The sequence below is a fragment of the Pseudophryne corroboree genome, chromosome 2 (assembly GCF_028390025.1).
Source record: "Pseudophryne corroboree isolate aPseCor3 chromosome 2, aPseCor3.hap2, whole genome shotgun sequence".
Classification (NCBI taxonomy): Eukaryota; Metazoa; Chordata; class Amphibia; order Anura; family Myobatrachidae; genus Pseudophryne; species Pseudophryne corroboree.
In genome coordinates, this window is record NC_086445.1 from 39,834,021 (window position 1) to 39,854,759 (window position 20,739).

Consider the following 20,739-nt stretch of genomic DNA (forward strand, 5'->3'; position numbering starts at 1 on the left):
CTGAATCAGCCTCACTGTGTCCAGGCTGAGCGACACTTTCCTCTGACACTACAGTGCCATGAGTGCAGAGACAGGCCCCCGTTACAGCGGGAGGATGAGGCATTCTACGGCTCTGCTGGGGAACCATGACGCCACTAAGATGGCATCAGTACGGGTGACGTATCTCGGCAGACCCTCCGCTGGCTGCCTATAAGCAAATGCAGTGGCCAAATAGACCACAGATGTGAGGCTGGCTCGGGCCCAGCTCAGCGTGGCAGCTTCCTCTGAGCGGTGACCGTAGAAGAGACTGATATCTTGGACCTGCGTCAAGTCATTACGGCCAGAGCCCAAGCTCCATTAACGATGGGACCTCGTCCAAGGCAAGCTGTGATGAGGAAGCCAGATTCTGTGACGAGACTTATCTCACCTTGACGAAAACTTCAGGGCATGCTGAATGTGGGTCGTTTATAAATAGGCCTAAGGACGGTGACCTAGAACCCCGCACAGGCCTCGTCATTCTTTGTTACCTCAGCCTTTCCAGGCCACTTTACTCATCTACAGCTGGGCTAAGGGCCGTCAGAGCATCGGGCTACATGTATCTGGAGGCTCCATGCTCTATAAAGCCTAAAATAAGATTTTACTCACCGGTAAATCTATTTCTCGTAGTCCGTAGTGGATGCTGGGGACTCCGTAAGGACCATGGGGAATAGCGGCTCCGCAGGAGACTGGGCACAGCTAAGAAAGAATTAGGACTACCTGGTGTGCACTGGCTCCTCCCACTATGACCCTCCTCCAGACTTCAGTAAGGATACTGTGCCCGGAAGAGCTGACACAATAAGGAAAGGATTTGGAATCCAGGGTAAGACTCATACCAGCCACACCAATCACACCGTATAACTCGTGATATTATACCCAGTTAACAGTATGAACATAACAGAGCCTCTCAACAGATGGCTCAACCATAACCCTTTTAGTTAACAATAACTATATACAAGTATTGCAGACAGTCCGCACTTGGGACGGGCGCCCAGCATCCAATACGGACTACGAGAAATAGATTTACCGGTGAGTAAAATCTTATTTTCTCTAACGTCCTAGTGGATGCTGGGGACTCCGTAAGGACCATGGGGATTATACCAAAGCTCCCAAACGGGCGGGAGAGTGCGGATGACTCTGCAGCACCGAATGAGAGAACTCAAGGTCCTCCTCAGCCAGGGTATCAATTTTGTAGAATTTTGCAAACGTGTTTGCCCCTGACCAAGTAGCAGCTCGGCAAAGTTGTAAAGCCGAGACCCCTCGGGCAGCCGCCCAAGAAGAGCCCACTTTCTTTGTGGAATGGGCTTTTACAGATTTAGGCTGCGGCAGGCCAGCCACAGAATGCGCAAGCTGAATTGTGCTACAAATCCAGCGAGCAATAGTCTGCTTTGAAGCAGGAGCACCCATCTTGTTTGGTGCATACAGGATAAACAGCGAGTCAGTCTTCCTGACTCCAGCCGTCCTGGAAACATAAATTTTCAAGGCCCTGACTACGTCCAGTAACTTGGGAGTCCTCCAAGTCCCTAGTAGCCGCAGGCACCACGATAGGTTGATTCAAGTGAAAAGCTGATACCATCTTAGGAAGAAACTGGGGACTAGTCCTCAATTCTGCCCTATCCATATGGAAAATCCAATAGGGGCTTTTGCATGACAAAGCCGCCAATTTTGCCACCCGCCTTGCCGAAGCCAAGGCCAAAAGCATGACCACTTTCCACGTGAGATATTTTAAATTCACGGTTTTGAGTGGCTCAAACCAATGTGACTTTAGGAAACCCAACACCACGTTGAGGTCCCACGGTGCCACTGGAGGCACAAAAGGAGGCTGAATATGCAGCACTCCCTTGACAAATGTCTGAACTTCAGGCAGTGAAGCCAGTTCCATTATGGAAGAAAATCGATAGAGCCGAAATCTGGACTTTAATGGAACCCAATTGTAGGCCCATAGTCACCTCTGACTGTAGGAAGTGCAGAAATCGACCTAGCTGAAATTTCTCCTTTGGGGCCTTCCTGGCCTCACAGTACGCAACATATTTCCGCCATATGCGGTGATGATGGTTAGCGTTCACTTCTTTCCTAGCTTTAAATAGCGTAGGGATAACTTCCTCCGGAATTCCCTTTTCCATCAGGATCCGGCGTTCAACCGCCATGCCGTCAACGCAGCCGCGGTACGTCTTGAAACAGACAGGCCCCCTGCTGCAGCAGGTCCTGTCTGAGCGGCAGAGGCCATAGGTCCTCTGAGATCATTTCTTGGAGTTCTGGTTACCAAGCTCTTCTTGGCCAACCCGGAACAATGAGTATAGTTCTTACTCCTCTCCTTCTTATTATTCTCATTACCCTGGGTAAGAGAGGCAGAGAAGGGAACACAAACACCGACTGGTACACCCACGGTGTTACCAGAGCGTCCACAGCTATCGCCTGAGGGTCCTTGACCTGGCGCAATATCTTTGTAACTTTTAGTTGAGGCGGGACGCCATCATGTCCACCTGTGGCCTTTCCCAACGGTGTACAATCATTTGGAAGACTTCTGGATGAAGTCCCCACTCTCCCGAGTGGAGGTCGTGTCTTCTGAGAAAGTCTGCTTCTCAGTTGTCCACTCCGGGAATGAACACCGCTGACAGTGCTAACACATGATTTTCCGCCCATCGGAGAATCCTTGTGGCTTCTGCCATCGCCATCCTGCTTCTTGTGCCGCCCTGTCGTGTACATGAGCGACCGCCGTGATGTTGTCTGACTGGATCAGCACCGGCCGGTGTTGAAGCAGGGGTCTAGCCTGACTTAGGGCATTGTAAATGGCCCTTAGTTCCAGAATATTTATGTGTAGGGAAGTCTCCTGACTTTTCCATAGCCTTAGAAGTTTCTTCCCTGTGTGACTGCCCCCCAGCCTCGAAGGCTGGCATCCGTGGTCACCAGGACCCAGTCCTGTATGCCGAATCTGCGGCCCCCTAGAAGATGAGCACTCTGCAGCCACCACAACAACGACACCCTGGCCCTTGGAGACAGGGTTATCCGCCGATGCATCTGAAGATGCGACCCGGACCACATGTCCAACAGATCCCACTGGAAAATCCTTGAATGGGACCTGGCGAATGGAATTTCTTCGTAAGAAGCTACCATCCTTCCCAGGGCTCGCGTGCATTGATGCACCGACACCTGTATACGTATTGGGAGGTCTCTGTCTAGAGACGACAACTCCTTGGACTTCTCCTCCGGGAGAAAACCTTTTTATCCTGTTCTGTGTCCAGAACCATACTCAGGAACAGTAGACACGTCGTAGGAACCAGCTGCGACTTTGGAATATTCAGAATTCCGCCGTGCTGTTGTAGCACTTCCAGAGATAGTGCTACTCCGCCGAACAACTGCTCCCTGGACCTCGCCTTTATAAGGAGATCGTCCAAGTACGGGATAATTATTTCGGCCATTACCTTGGTAAATACCTCGGTGCCGGGGACAGACCAACGGCAACGTCTGGAATTGGTAATGACAATCCTGTACCACAATTTTGAGGTACTCCTGGTGAAAAGGGTAAATAGGGACATGCAGGTAAGCATCCTTGATGTCCAGTGATACCCTCCAGGCTTGCAATAATCGCCCTGAGCGATTCCATTTCGAACTTGAACCTTCGTATATAAGTGTTCAAGGCTTTCAATTTTAGAATGGGTCTCACCGAACCGTCTGGTTTCGGTACCACAACATTTTGGAATAGTAACCCCGGCCTTGTTGAAGGAGGGGTACCTAGATTTCACCTGCTGGAAGTGCAGCTTGTGAATTGCCGCCAGTACTACCTTTCTCCGAGGGCAGCAGGCAAGGCTGAGGTGAGGTAACGGCGAGGGGGAGTCGCCTCGAACTCCAGCCTGTATCCCTGTGATACTATTTGCAGAACCTAGGGATCCACCTGTGGGCAAACCCACTGGTCCCTGAAGTTCCCGAGACGCGCCCATACCGCACCTGTCTCCATGTGCCTTTTATAGGCAGCATCACCTGTCCACTGCCGGGTTTCTAATACCCTCCTGGCAGAATGGACATTGCATTAATTCTGGATGCCAGCCGGCAAATATCCCTCTGTGCATCCTTTATATATAAGACAACGTCTTTAATATGCTCTATGTTAGCAAACTATTTTCCCTGTCTTAGAGTATTAATATTATCTGACAGGGTATCAGACCACGCTGCAGCAGCACTATTTATGCTGAGGCGATTGCAGGTCTCAGTATATAACCTGAGTGTGTATATACAGACTTCAGGATAGTCTCCTGCTTTTTATCAGCAGGCTCCTTCAAGGTGGCCGTACCCTAAGACGGCAGTGCCACCTTTTTTGACAAACGTGTGAGCGCCTTATCCACCCTAGGGGATATCTCCCAACGTGACCTATCCTCTGGCGGGAAAGGGTACGCCATCAGTAACTTTTTAGAAATTACCAGTTTCTTATTGGGGGAACCCACGCTACTTTACACACTTCATTCATTCATCTGATGGGGGAACAAAACACTGGCTGCTTTTTCTCCCCAAAAATAAAACCCCTTTTATGTGGTACTTGGGTTCATGTCAGAAATGCGTAACACATTTTTTATTGCCGAGATCATGTAACGGATGTTCCTAGTGGATTGTGTATATGTCTCAATCTCGTCGACACTGGAGTCAGACTCCGTGTCGACATCTGTGTCTGCCATCTGAGGTAACGGGCGCTTTTTTGAGCCCCTGATGGCCTTTGAGACGCCTGGGCAGGCGCGGGCTGAGAAGCCGGCTGTCCCACAGCTGTTTTACGTCATCCAGCCTTGTAAGGAGTTGATATTGTCGTTTAATACCTTCCACCTATCCATCCACTCTGGTGTCGGCCCCACAGGGGACGACATCCCATTTATCGGCCTCTGCTCCACCTCCACGTAACCTTCCTCATCCCACATGTCGACACAGCCGTACCGACACACAGCACACACACAGGGAATGCTCTGACTGAGGACAGGACCCCACAAAGTCCTTTGGGGAGACAGAGCGAGAGTATGCCAGCACACACCAGAGCGCTATATAATGCAGGGATTAACACTATAACTGAGTGAATTTTTCCCAATAGCTGCTTGTATAAACAATATTGCACCTAAATTTAGTGCCCCCCCTCTCTTTTTAACCCTTTGAGCCTGAAAACTACAGGGGAGAGCCTGGGGAGCTGTCTTCCAGCTACACTGTGAAGAGAAAATGGCGCCAGTGTGTTGAGGGAGATAGCTCCGCCCCTTTTTCGCAGACTTTTCTCCCGCTTTTTTATGGATTCTGGCAGGGGTATTTATCACATATATAGCCTCTGGGGCTATATATTGTGATATATTTGCCAGCCAAGGTGTATTTATTGCTTCTCAGGGCGCCCCCCCCCCCCCCCCCAGCGCCCTCAGTGACCGGAGTGTGAAGTGTGTATGAGGAGCAATGGCGCACAGCTGCAGTGCTGTGCGCTACCTTGGTGAAGACTGATGTCTTCTGCCGCCGATTTTCCGGATTTCTTCTTGCTTCTGGCTCTGTAAGGGGGCCGGCGGCGCGGCTCCGGGACCGAACACCAATGGCCGGTTCCATGCGGTCGATCCCTCTGGAGCTAATGGTGTCCAGTAGCCTAAGAAGCCCAAGCTACCACCAGTTAGGTAGGTTCGCTTCTTCTCCCCTTAGTCCCTCGCTGCAGTGAGTCTGTTGCCAGCAGATCTCACTGTAAAATAAAAAACCTAACATATACTTTCTTTCTAGGAGCTCAGGAGAGCCCCTAGTGTGCATCCAGCTCAGCCGGGCACAGGATTCTTACTGAAGTCTGGAGGAGGGTCATAGTGGGAGGAGCCAGTGCACACCAGGTAGTCCTAATTCTTTCTTAGCTGTGCCCAGTCTCCTGCGGAGCCGCTATTCCCCATGGTCCTTACGGAGTCCCCAGCATCCACTAGGACGTTAGAGAAAATCTATTATCATCTGGCCACAGTGACTTCTCCAAGGGCCCCACAAAGGCACTGAACCACTACAGAGGTTGGGGCAGGCAATGTTAGCTGTCTCCCTGCTTCTACATTACCCCAGGCTGGTGTCTAACAGCCTCCTACCATACTGGCTGCAGGCCTACCTGCATTACACTCAGATGGACCTCTGCAGTAACCATCTAACCACCTCCCAGGTGTCATTACTGTCCAAAGCTGGTCACGTATCCATTAGTGCAGACCAAGAGTGATGGAGCTGGGCCCAGTGGATCCTAATTTGAAGGCGATAGTCCAGCTTAAATATCAAAAATACCCCTAACTAGGCTATTACTTAAGTAAATGTAATTCTAGGATAGAGGATGGTGACCTACAATTTCCTCAGCAATGGCGGCTAGTAAAGTATATGGACAGGTTTCTTCATAAGCCAACAACTACCTGATTAATGCAAACATAAAAAAACATGACATGGGCTGTGTACAAGAGTCAGCAGGAAGACACAGTCTGAGAGTTATATAGTGGGAGGAGCAGGGTCCCCAGCAGCACAGAGTATATCAGGAAATGAGTGATGTGTCAGTGAGGACAGGGCTGCATGTGACAGGGGCAGTGACATGATGTGAGGGGGGAATGGAGTCAGCAGGAAGACACAGTCTGAGAGTTATATAGTGGGAGGAGCAGGGTCCCCAGCAGCACAGAGTATATCAGGAAATGAGTGATGTGTCAGTGAGGACAGGGCTGCATGTGACAGGGGCAGTGACATGATGTGAGGGGGGAATGGAGGCAGCAGGAAGACACAGTCTGAGAGTTATATAGTGGGAGGAGCAGGGTCCCCAGCAGCACAGAGTATATCAGGAAATGAGTGATGTGTCAGTGAGGACAGGGCTGCATGTGACAGGGGCAGTGACATGATGTGAGGAGAGGAATGGAGGCAGCAGGAAGCCACAGACTGAGCGTTCTATAGTGGGAGGAGCAGGGTCACCAGCAGCACAGAGTATATCAGGAGATGAGTGATGTGTCAGTGAGGACAGGGTTGCGTGTGACAGGGGCAGTGACATGATGTGAGGAGGGGAATGGAGGCAGCAGGAAGCCATAGACTGAGAGTTATATAGTGGGAGGAGCAGGGTCCCCCAGCAGCACAGAGTATATCAGGGGATGAGTGATGTGTCAGTGAGGACAGGGCTGCGTGTGACAGGGGCAGTGACATGATGTGAGGAGGGGAATGGAGGCAGCAGGAAGCCATAGACTGAGAGTTATATAGTGGGAGGAGCAGGGTCCCCAGCAGCACAGAGTATATCAGGAGATGAGTGATGTGTCAGTGAGGACAGGGCTGCATGTGACAGGGGCAGTGACATGATGTGAGGAGGGGAATGGAGGCAGCAGGAAGTCACAGACTGAGAGTTATATAGTGGGAGGAGCATGGTCCCCAGCAGCACAGAGTATATCAGGAGATGAGTGATGTGTCAGTGAGGACAGGGCTGCATGTGACAGGGGCAGTGACATGATGTGAGGAGGGGAATGGAGGCAGAAGGATGCCACAGACTGAGAGTTATATAGCTGGAGGTGCAGGGTCCCCAGCAGCAGAGAACTATCATGTTAAACTGTCGCAGGAAGTGATGTCATGCGCACCTGCATCACTCAAAGTATATAAATCCAACAACTTTATGCACTTTTAGGGTGCATGCTCCAAGTCATGGATTAATTAGGCACCTGAGCACCTACACATTCCTGGGAGGAACAAGTTTACAATGAGATGTAAGACCCTTGAACTATTCTGACAGATATTTACCGTCAGTATAATACCCCCTAGTCCAGGGTTTCGAAGTCACCGCTACTTACTGACTCCACCAGGATGTCCCCCACGGTCTGGATCTCCAGCCAGTTCTGCACACAGTAATGAACCTGCTCCAGGAACTGCTCGTGATGTTCTAGCAGCTCCGGTATCTGGTCAAAGATTTCATCCACCAGCGATGGGTCGCACAGGACGGAGTTCTCTGGATGCTTCAGAGGCTTCATGTAACCCTGCGGCAGAGAGAGCAACGTGTTATACAACCAGTGTCACTGGTTCTCATCACTCATATGTATCTTTCAGCTAGAACTGGAGGAACAATGTCAGAATATGGGATGTGGGACACAATAGCTGGGAGGTCTGGGAAATAGGACGTGGAACCTACACAATAAATACACCTACCTTGTAGGGCATGTATGATCCCTATTCCTGAGATATACAAATAAAGGAAAGGTGTAATCCCCCTGGCTGGGGGAGAGGGAACATTCATCCTTTAGGCACAGTGTCATGCCGTGTTAGGTCACTGTTACCGGTGGAACGGCCGCAGGTTCTACACAAGCTATTGGACATTTCTGGACCTCAGTTACAATTTAGAACACATTTGAGAGAACACAAACATTCTTTGGAGCTTCCTTGCTCCTTTGCTTGGATAATTGGGCCCAGACTACCGACAAAACACTTTGGTACATGGACAAGATGGCTGCATTTGCGGCAGTGCAGACAGTGGGCCTAATTCAAACCTGATCGCAAAAGCAAAATCTTTCTCTATTGGGCAAAACCATGTGCACTGTAGGTGGGGCAGATGTAACATGTGCAGAGAGAGTTAGATTTGGGCGGATTATTTTGTTTCTGTGCAGGGTAAATACTGGCTGCTTTAGTTTTACACTGCAATTTGGATTTCAGTTAGAACACACCCCACCCAAATCTAACTCTCTCTGCACATGTTACATCTGCCCCACCTGCACTGCACATGGTTTTACTCATTAGTGAAAATGTTGCTGTTGCGATCAGGTCTGCGTTAGGCCCAGTATCGCCTGGGTATGGAAGGAGCTGGGCAGAGCGAGGTTGCCCTGGGTTACATCCATACAGAGAACATCCCACAGGTGCTTAGCTTGGCAGACCTGTGCAAAAATCAGATTCATTTAGCAAGACCAGTGAAACTGGATTAAATGGTGGGTGCACATAAGGAGTACAGTCTGTAAATGCCTTCTGCTGGATCTGTTACTGAAGTGCAACGTTTGCAGGAGACGGACAGATGAACTCGATAACCATCCATGCCACTTTGAACCATACTCTACAACTCTCTACCTGCACTCCAGGGCGTGCAGGCCGCCCTCTGGGCCACTTAATGAAGCATCTATGAGCGGGCTTGATGATGGGATTCACAGACAACAGCATAACCGCGGCCCCTCCCCTTTGCTGCGCGATGCTGTCACTTGTGGCCCTGGAGAGTGGAGGCGGGGCAACAGTGGGGCCACAGCAGCGCCCTTCCCACTTGGACTTCCCACCAAGACCGCCCTGGAGGAGATATCCATGAGGTAAGTGTAGAGATGTGCCCTGTGGGCACATCAGAGGTGCTGGGTGTGTGGCGGCGGGTGTCTGGTGCAGGGATCAGATGTTTCCCTGCACCAGGCTGGCGGCGGGTAGCGGCGCGGCGACGCTTTGAACTTGGCGCCGCTCGGGCCGCCAATGAGAAGCGCCGCCAGCGTCTTTTCAAACCCGGCGCCGTCCGCGAGCCAATCGCGGCTCGCGGGGCGCCGGCCAATCGGAAGCGGGTGCGGCGAGCCAATCGGCGCTCGCCGCGTCACAGGCCCCACCCCCGGCATCTGACGTCAGACGCCGGGCGGGAGCCAGGAGAAGGAACCGCGCGCGGGAGCGCGAAGGGAGGAGACGCCTCGCAGGAGCCGACGACGGAGGGCGCGCCGAAGAGCTCGGGTGGCCGCGGAAGAGGCCTGAAGACCCCAGGCTCCAGGAAGATGTCCAGCGGCGGCTGGACACGGCGAGGAGACGGCGGCGGCGCTGGCCAGAACGGGCCAGCGGCAGAAGAGCCCATCCAGGCCGAGAAGCGCTGCAGTGGTGGGAAGCAATTGAGCTGTGCCGTTCCCCACTGCAGCCTTCTCCACCGCAGGTAGGCCCTTCTAAGGTGCCCCCCCTTCTCTCCTCCCTAGACCACCGGGTGTTCGGGCATTAGGCCCGTGGGCACAGTCAGGCCCTCCCGGCCTGTGGGCACGTAGTTGGGCCCTACCGGCCCGTGGGCACATAGTCGGGCCTCCTGGCCCGTGGGGGCATTTAGTCGGGCCCTCCTGGCCCTCCAGGCCCGTCGGCCACGTGTAGTCGGGGGACCCCCCGGCCCGTGGCCCAGATAGGCAGGCACTAGGCCTGGGGGCACAGTTTGGGCACTAGGCCCGTAAGGATAGTCAGGCCACCGGCCTGTGGCACCGGTTAGGCGGGCATTAGGCCCGAGGGTCACATCAGGCAATAGGCCTGTGGGACATTAGAGGGCATTAGGCCCTAGTGTACTTTGGCCGAATAGGGTAACATAAGGTGACCCTGGGCACCAGGCCCAGGTCACCCACGAGTGACGAGTTAGGCGGGCACTAGGCCCGTGGGTGAAGTCAGGCCTACGGCCTGTGCGCAGTCAGGGGGCGCTAGGCCCAGTGAAGAAGTGTTTCCCCCGAGGTGAATAAAGGTGCCACTGGGCACTAGGTCCAGGCCACCCTGAGGTGATTAGGTAGACAGGCTCGCTTGGCCTGAGTCCCACATAAGGGAGGGTACAGGAGGTGGGTAGGCTGTGCGGCGTCCACCCCCCAGAGTGCAGGTAGGGATCTAAAGGAACCGCACCGTTTGATGTTGTACTCTGATGTGTGTGTTGTTACCGTGCAGGGCAAAGTGTTGTTTAGAGTTCGTGCATAGTTTGTGTTGCACCACCCACACTTGAGCCAGTCTGAGGGCTTTGTTTATGTAGTTAGTGTAGCGGATGCACACTAGGTTAGAGTTAGGCCCTGCACGGCTGTTTCTCTCTTTGCCTCCTTACAGGGACCTGTAAGTGGAGAAGATCGGAGTACAAGACGTAGGACGGTGAGTAACATCTGTCTGTGTGTTCCTTCTGTGTGTCCCTATCTATCTCCCTTCCTTCAGGGCGTACGGTGAGCCTTGCACGCCGGTGCAAGGTAGAATTTCCACCTGGTGCGAGAGTGCCAATAGGTGAAATTCGGGCTCTGAGGCGGACGCCTGGGATGACCCTCACCTAGCCCGAAAGCACTATTTTCCTTGGCTCCGGAGGGCGTTTCGGTCCACAGTCGGGAGGACGGCACTCAGCAATCTCCTTCCTCCTAGGTCATCGTGTCCGGATCCGACGGAAGAATTGCCAGGTCCGTTGAAGGTTCCGGTACCTGAAGGTGAGAGAGAGCGGCGCCTGGTGAGTACCGAAAATACACCTGCACGGCAGCAGGCACCACCACACGCGCAGCCGCACCTCTTACATTTGCAAGTGTTAAACACTGCTCCCACCGTCACAACCAGCAACTGTGAGCAGATCAAATGAAAATGGTACCGCAAAAGAAAAATAAACGCACAATCCAAGGAATTCCTAGCTGCAGGCCGCAGAGAGTGTGCAGAACCCGTGTGTATTACAGCTGGCAAGGACTTGCTTATTTAAACACATTAAACTTTCATTTATTCAACCTCAGCGCCGTCACGTTTTTGACAGGGAAGTAAATTTCCTCTGCAGATAGCGCCGCCGACCACCACCAGGCGTGATGTGCCCAGGACAAGGGCCGCAAGGCACGTTTGGGGAAGGGTGTAAGAACTGCATGTACTGTATACACAGGTATATTAAGCTGAAAGGCTTCAGCAGCTTCTCTGGGGTATTTTCCCAGAACCCTGTAAGACGCGGAGCAATGTCGGAGCGTATTACTCTGCACACAGCACAGGCGGAATCAGTATTCATGTGCGGCTGCTCCGCAGGCCTCCCTGGTGTACGCAGGGACTGGATACGGTCTGCCACCAGCGTGTCTAGGTAACAGGAGACTATTTACCATTTCTCATCTCCTTAAGTCCTAGGAGTGCTCGGATTTTTAATGAAGCTCTTTGCAGACATAATTCTTATTAATTAGGTGGAGTGGGTGCAGAAAATCAATGTCTGCCCCTTTCAGAGCAGAGCGGTTGCAGTGGAGATAACAACAGGCAGCGCGCCAGACTGCAGGCCTCAGGAAGTCATTATACTCGGCTCTGCGCGGAGATTTCCTGCGGTAATGAAAACAGTGGTGATGTGAGCGCCAGCGCGGGCAGATAGCCTGTATCCTCCCGGCTCTAGGTGACAAAAACTTTCCTTAAAATGATTTGTGCATCAGCTAATAAGACTCCTTAAAGGGGATAGGTCATGAAAAAATGTGGAAAAACACATTTATTTAACATATGGGCAATAACTGTATTTTTATTTTTATTTTCATTAATGTGGAGTCTTGGGAGTGTCTAGAACTTGCGTCCACTTGCAATCTCATTAACATAAACCCGCCTACTGGGAGGTGCGCTGCGAGTCACCTCCCTGTTACAGCACCACCCACTCACAGAGCAGACCGCATGCACCACTCGCACAGTACCATCCCCATCTATCCTTCCACCAATCACCAGCAAGGTCATCTCTTTCTAAGCCTATACGACGGGATCCAGTCAGAAGGTCAACACCATAATGTCAAATGGACAATAGGGCGACACATAAACTGGCAACGTTGACATGGTCAAAATCTCGAAATATTCAAACTGTCGACATGTTATTTGTCTACACCAAAGTAACGACATGGCATTTTTGTGTTATTGTTATGTTTAGGGCTAAGGTAAGAGTAACGGTTAGGATTAGAGTAAGGGGAGTAGGTTTAAGCAAAAAAATTTTATGAAATTATTTAATCAACCCTCTAACTACTCGGGAACGGTGGAGAGTAAATACATCTCTGAGCAACCTGTACTAAGGTGGTCATTCCGAGTTGATCGCTAGCTGCATTTGTTCGTAGCGCAGCGATCAGGCTAAAAAACGGCAGTTCTGCGCATGCGTATGCGGTGCAATGCGCACGCTCGACGTACGGGCACAACGAACGATGCAGTTTTGCACAGGGTCTAGCGATGCATTTCAGTCGCACTGGTTGCCGCAGAGTGATTGACATGAAGTGTGCGTTTCTGGGTGGCAACTGACCGCTTTCAGGGAGTGTTCGGAAAAACGCAGGCGTGCCAGGGAAAACGCAGGCGTGGCTGGGCGAACGCAGGGCGTGTTTGTGACGTCAAAACAGGAACTGAACAGTCTGAAGTGATCGCAAGCGCTGAGTAGGTTTTGAGCTACTCTGAAACTACACAAAAATTTTTTGCAGGCGCTCTGCGATAAAAACGTTCGCACTTCTGCTAAGCTAAAATACACTCCCAGTGGGCGGCGGCATAGCGTTTGCACGGTTGCCAAAAACTGCTAGCGAGCGAACAACTCGGAATGACCACCTAAGTCCGCCTTCTACATAGAGAAAATAAGTTCAGATCAAATGGAGCGGGAAGCGTCACGTTGCCTTAGGAGAACAGTTAGGCGAGAGGTAGGCAGAACATGTGCATTAGCCCATTCTTTGTGTTCACCCCCCAGGTGTATCACTAGCGTCACAGCTCCAGGAAGATCTCTGAAGCACATACTTATATCACTTGGAGTACATTAAGGCTTTATAGATTATAGTGGTACATATTTACCTATCAGCCAAGCACAGTGGAAGCTGCCACGGGGTGGGCTAAACCAGTATTCCTGGCAATTACTAGTGTTATTATTACTGTGGTTCTTGAGCTGCTGTAATGAGATACTGGTACCAAGGGCACTGACAGGCCACATGCTTATGGCTGGCTGTTCATGCTTCCTGCCAATAGGCAGACGGGTAGATAGAGCGTTGTCAGTGATGGAGACTGGCAGATTGATACACAAGGATATTGTCTGTGATACCGCAGCCAACAAAAATAGACATGCTTTGCTTTATCATTTTAGCTTTTTGTCCTACATCCCATGACATCCCTATTAATGGTGCAGTATAAAAAAACCCCAAATATTTTAGTGTTTTCTTTTCAATTTCTTTTTTTTTACCCAATTGGTCTTTAACAATATTCATTTACTAATTTCCAGAGATCTGCAGATAATTGCTCCATTCCATCTACCCCGTAGCAAATACTTTGGCACGGCGTTCCAAATATCATCAGTTATTGGAGCTCCGTCCAGCACACATTATCTTACAGGAATCTTTATGTTATAGTTACCAACAACACTGTGACCTCATTCAACATCAGATGTAATTTACCGAACATTTTTTGTTGCTTATATAAAGAATCCGCCCCTGGCATTTGATATAAAGGAGGTTTTAGACGGTATGTCAGCTGCAAAGGTTTCTGCAAAGTACATGAGAACTAAGCATTCTGAGTAAACTGATTAATGTAAAGAAAATAGGACACTTAGTGATGAGAGAATGTCTGACTGACCTTAGATGATCCCGGTGCAGATTCCCATCGGGAACTCAGCCGTTCTGAGAAAGGAAGGGCCGGGCTGGGCCACGTTTCAGAGATAGAGGTGTTAGATCTTGTGCGGTCCCATCAATTGTTTATTCTGACAAATCAGTTTATGGTATAATTACTCATACTCCATATGTAAAACGTGAGTTCTCTTCATTTATGTACAGATTACTGCCTCCTAATTCTAGATAATACTCTGACTAAACTCCATATTGTCTAGTAAGCGGTACAAGGGGTAAGGGGCAATGGTTCATATACTTCCCAGGGCACGTTTCAGAACTAGAGGGTACTCCAGTCTGTTACACTAAACTCAGAATAACATTCATACAGATGAGTCCTCATACATCTAGCCTCTATACGCTACACAGCGCAAACTGCCTGGCGGGAGTGAGCGCCAGGTCCTGTGAGATTAGCGCCAGGCATCTTTTTGTGACAAAAATGTGTCTTAACCGCAACGCAATGTGACTATGACACATGAGGAGACTGTGCTTGTTAACGTGATATGGCACATGTATATTGTGTGTGTGAAAAAGCTGCGGCTGCGACATTGTAGCACTTTGTGTACAAGAGTCATATGTCACATTAATCATCACAGTCTCCTGGGGCGTCCTAGTCGCATTGTGTTGCGACAAAGACATTTTTGGCTCAAAGACACACACACACAAAAAAAAAAAAAGACGCCCGGCGTAAGCAAGTTGCGACTACAGTTTAATTGCAGAAAATGCTAAATCATGCAATTGGGTCTCAAGGCTAAATAATCACAGTGTAGTCACATTATTATGACCACTAGCTAATAGCCAGCGTAACCGCCGTGTGCAGCACGGACAGCAGCTAGACGGGCTGAACTGCCATTGTAGACACACGTCTGTTAGCCCCCAGGTTCATTTGCTGGTGAGCTGCTCTGCTGTAGCGTGTCGGTCGGCCCTCACGCACCTTCAGAGCCGACGTTCACCTCTCACATCAGTGGCACGTGATGATCCGCAGTTTCCACGTCGGTCATTGGCAATGGTGCCGTTTTTCCAGTCACGATACACCTTCACCACAGCAGCACGCGAGCCGTTCGCAAACTGCGCAGTGTCAAAAATACTGCCATCTTGGCCCAAAAGCCAATAATCATCTCTTTCTGCAACTCAGATAAATCGCTCCTTTTACCAATGACTGCAACGAGTGATGTGTGTGCAGACAGCCTATCACCCACCTTATATACCCACCGAGCCAGCGCACGACACGTGACTTACTTCATGGGCTACGCGCTGCCGACGTCTCATGTAGGAGGAGGTCATAATAACGTGACTTGGCTCTGTAGTATTAAAGGGACTGTATTGGAATCTACGCAGGAGGAGAGAGATCTAGGAGTATGTCAGGTGACTTACAGGCCGGGAAGCAACGTCACTTTCATAAAGCGGCAAATATTCGACCACTGGGTCCTTTAAAAGATTTTTCTATCAGGAATGTCAACAATTAAGCACTAAACTATTCTCCAGAAGACATAGTAGATTTTTAGTCAACAAACACAATGGAAGCCTACGCTGCCTGGAGGAGTGGGCACGGTGAAAGCTTTTCTCTTCTTCTTTACCGACAAGCCTTGGATGACAAGCAGAGCCATGATGCCTACGCTGGTCAGTATTACATAAAACCGCGCCGGACGTACACAGTCTTCAAAGATGTAGAGGGGGAGGAGCTTCACACTTCTAAATATATGCCAGCTCCCACTAACCACGCCTCTATACCCCAGTGTACTTGTACTCCAGTGTCCCCTAGTGGATGAAAGAGAAATACCACTGACCAACTTCTAAATTAGGGAGGCAGCAAACCCTAAACCACAATCCAACACAGACATGTATCATGTGCAGCCATGGCACGAATGGAATTAAAAGCTTGTACCCGACCGCGCACTACTTTCACCTACCACAATATACAAGAATACGTGTCCTGTACCTGAAGCTACGATGTCACCAGACTTCCACTGCGGCAGATAAAATAAACGCACTTTTAACCATGAAACAACTTCTATGGCGGGCGTACTGCGGCTAATTGGAGCCACATACATTAATGCATATAACGAGCACTATGACAATCATCTTCATTTCATAACGTGATGCGCTGTTGTATTACAACACCTCACGGTTTCTGCAGGGTAAACGCCGTTTAGGAGATTATGGAGTGATTAATGCGCTTCTGAATGTAATACATTTTGCGTTTATTTCTAGCATAGATTTTCAATGCGATAGTCAAAGGTTTCTCCTGACACACTCCGTGTTTTCTGCCTCATTACGTTGAGATTGATCCGTCCGATATACCGGGAACATGATGTGCACAGGATATTGCATGCTGAGGAGAGATTTACGGGAACCGCGCGTCGCCCTGTCAGAGCTGATAGCAGGGTACGCTGTGTCTCCAGGAACAGAACACCCCAAATCCCTACACTGATCAAACTGAACTCCTGCTGCAGACAGACCGACCACGATAAAAGCAACACATATTACAGAGAGGTCACAGACAGAAGGAAACTTAGGGCTGTAACACACACTCCGGTTTTTCCCGGATGGCAAAAAGCCGGACAAACTTTGTCCGGCTTTTTGCCATCCGGGAGAAACCGGCAGAGTCTGTCACACAGGACGGCTTTTAGCCGTGTGTGACGCTGTGCGCATGCGCAGCATTAGACACGGCTTGGGAAAAAACCGTTGTGTGTGAAAGCTCCCCTTCACACACAGGGTTTACTGGCTGCAAAGACGGCCAGGCGCCCGCCCGGCAGCCGGACCTTCCAGTGGTGAGACCAGGCTGCAACCCGGCAGCCGGGCCGGGACCGTGCCGTGTGTAAGGACACATTGCGCTGCATGTGTCTTTACATCACGGCAGCGGTTTAAAGCCGGCCGGGTGTTTGCCGGGCGGCGCCAGCCGCCTCGTGTGTTTCGGCCCTTAGGGGTCTACTCATGAAGCAGTGAAAAGTGTGGAGAAGTGAGCCAGTGGAGAAGTTGCCCATGGCAACCAATCAGCATTGAGTAAAATGTATAATTTGCATACTATACAACTGTACGGAGCAGCTGATTGGTTGCCATGGGCAACTTCTCCACAGGCGCACTTCTCCACACTTTTCACTGCTTTCATGTATAGACCCCAGAAACACCTGGAACATTCCGGCCTTTATAGTATCACATTTGCTGGGCTTTTCCCTTGTTGAGTAATGCATGCAAAACATATTAACAATAGGTCAAGTAAGAGTCCACAGGGACATTCCCACCAAATGAGTTGCGAAACTTCAATATAGTTTAGGATGTGGCGCAACATATTTATCAAAGTAAAAGAGCAAACATGACGCCACACTGAAAACGCCTCATTAGAAGGCTTGTAAAGCGCGGCTTGTCTTTCATTTTCACCGTCGTCCCAGCGCATATTATAGACTAACAAAGCAGTCATTTTCCAGCACACATCAGCAAAGCGAACAACAAGCCTGAAAGAGTTACAGAGAGGCGACGTGGTTGAAGACCACTGAGATATTTATCAAAGCTTGGAGAGAGATAAAGTACCAACCAATCAGCTCCTAGCTGCCGTGTTACAGGCTGTATTTGCAAAGAAGCACATGCTGATTGCCTGGTGCTTTATACAGTATCTCTCCAAGGCTTGACAGATCTCTCCACTGGGGCTGGGAGGCATCAAAGGTAATAATGCCATTTTCACAGGTTTGGCATATGCACCAAGCTCCGGAACGCGATACAATCCAGAGCTTGGATCTGGCAGCCTATGGGCTTCTTTTTGCAATGTGCACCGAGAGGGATCCAATCAGATCCACCCAGTGTCCCCTGCTGTGCGTGAGTCATACGGCTTTACTGAGCGGCGCTACGCTTGCGATTCCTGGCGGGATGCATGCAAAATGCGATGCTTGATGCATCCCGCCTCTGGTGAGAGGGACCGCAAGGTATTGCCCTGAGTAGGGACTGTACTGCCTTAAATAGACCCCAGAGGACTGCGGATGTACAGGGACCGCCATCATTTTAAAATAGGCTACTACCCTGTTATAGCTGTTGCCGGCTTATCAGGCCGTTATACAGGCAGTAGCCCTATTTCCGCTGGATTTAGGGCTCTTCTCCCGAAGATAAACAGGCCCCTGAGTCATTCCCTTCTGCAGGCCGCGTCCTCTGGTCCAAGCATAACATTTGTGAATTGATAAAAAAATAAAAATAAATTCTGCTGCACTGTTCCACCCCTATGTGATGTCATACATTGTGACGGGACATATAGGGGGAGTGTTGCAGACCTGCAGGAACAGTTTACAAAGAGCTGATGCGCAGATAAGACTTGTTTTAAGAAGTCCTCCCTGCGCATCAGCCTGCTGTTATTTCATAGCCTGGTGCAGCTCTCCTGGTATTGGCGTTAGGAGCCAGGGGTGGGCCCCCCTCTCTGTAAGGGCCCAGGACACCTGTCTCCACAGTCCCCCCCTGATGGCTGCCCTGACTGTCCCTTTCATCTCTCTATTGATAACTATGAACTTTATTAATCTAATAACAAGACATGCATGTGACATCATGGTGGGTGGGGTATGATGTCATGGGTGGTGGGGTATGATGTCATGGGTGGTGAGGTCAGATATGGAAAAGATCAAAATGATGACAGAATAGACAAAGATAAAAGACACAGCCACCTCACTCCGATTACACCCTGCTCAGAGGGATAATGTTGCACTAGTAACACATAAGAAATAAGAAACAAGGAATTTAGCTTATAGGTTAGACCCCCTTAATAATATTACTGGTGTAATAATGTAGTTTGGTTTATAGGTGTAATAATGTCATTGTCTGCGCTATAGCAGAGAATCAATGGGCTTAATTCAGACCTGATCGTAGCAGCAAAATTGTTAGCTAATGGGCAAAACCATGTGCACTGCAGGGGGGTCAGATGTAACATGTGCAGAGAGAGTTACATTTGGGTGGGGTGTGTTCAAAATGAAATCCAAACTGCATTGTAAAAATAAAGCAGCCAGTATTTACCCTGCACAGAAACAATATAACCCACCCAAACCCAACTCTCTCTGCACATGTTACATCTGTCCCCCCTGCAGTGCAGCATGGTTTCTCTAACGTCCTAGTGGATGCTGGGGACTCCGTCAGGACCATGGGGAATAGCGGGCTCCGCAGGAGACAGGGCACATCTAAAAAGCTTTTTAGGTCACATGGTGTGTACTGGCTCCTCCCCCTATGACCCTCCTCCAAGCCTCAGTTAGGTTTTTGTGCCCGTCCGAGAAGGGTGCAAACTGGATGGCTCTCTTAAGGAGCTATTTAGAAAAGTTTTTTTTAGGTTTCTAATCAGTGATTCCTGCTGGCGACAGGATCACTGCAACGAGGGACTTAGGGGAGAGACTGGCAACTCACCTGCGTGCAGGAGGATTGAAGTCTTAGGCTACTGGACACTGAGCTCCAGAGGGAGTCGGAACACAGGTCAGCCTGGGGTTCGTCCCGGAGCCGCGCCGCCGATCCCCCTTACAGACGCTGAAGAAAGACGGCGGAACGGAGGTCCGGAAACAGGCGGCAGAAGACTTCACAGTCTTCAGAGAGGTAGCGCACAGCACTGCAGCTGTGCGCCATTGTTGTCACACGGCTCACTGACACGGTCACGGAGGGTGCAGGGCGCTGCTGGGGGCGCCCTGGGCAGCAATATAAATACCTATTTGGCAAATAAATACATCACATATAGCCATTAAGGCTATATGTATGTATTTTAACCCAGGCCAGTTATTAAAAAACCGGGAGGAAAAGCCCGCCGAAAAGGGGGCGGAGCTTATTCTCCTCAGCACTCAGCGCCATTTTCCTGATCAGCTCCGCTGGTGAGGAAGGCTCCCACTCTCCCCTGCACTGCACTACAGAAACAGGGTTAAAAGAGAAGGGGGGCATAAATTGGCGATATAATGATATATTAAGAGCGCATATATAGAAACAACACCTTCTAGGGTTGTTATATACATTATAGCGCTTTTGGTGTGTGCTGGCAAACTCTCCCTCTGTCTCCCCAAAGGGCTAGTGGGTCCTGTCCTCTATCAGAGCATTCCCTGTGTGTGTGCTGTATGTCGGTACGTGTGTGTCGACATGTATGAGGAAAATGTTGGTGAGGAGGCGGAGCAAATTGCCTGTAATGTTGATGTCACTCTCTAGGGAGTCGACACCGGAATGGATGGTCTACTTATGGAATTACGTGATAATGTCAACACGCTGCAAGACGGTTGACGACATGAGATGGCCGGCGGACAAATTAGTACCGGTCCAGGCGTCTCAGACACCGTCAGGGGCTTGTAAAAACGCCCATTTACCTCAGTCGGTCGACAGACACAGACATGGACACTGACCCCAGTGTCGACGGTGAAGAAACATACGTAATTTTCCTTTAGGGCCACGAGTTACATGTTAAGGGCAATGAAGGAGCTGTTACATATTTCTGATACTACAAGTACCACAAATAAGGGTATTTTGTAGGGTGTGAATAAACTACTTGTAGTTTTGC

The 20,739-nt window shown here is 50.1% G+C and overlaps 1 protein-coding gene across 3 annotated transcripts in view; it reads right to left on the reverse strand.

The window, feature by feature from the left end:
- ARHGEF17 (Rho guanine nucleotide exchange factor 17) overlaps positions 1-20,739 on the reverse strand; it is a 307,648-nt gene that overhangs the window by 127,559 nt on the left and 159,350 nt on the right. For all 3 annotated transcript variants that reach the window (XM_063951204.1, XM_063951202.1, XM_063951203.1), the window contains exon 4: positions 7,782-7,964. In XM_063951204.1, the coding sequence (XP_063807274.1) occupies positions 7,782-7,964 (183 nt within the window). The remainder of the gene's footprint in view (positions 1-7,781; positions 7,965-20,739) is intronic.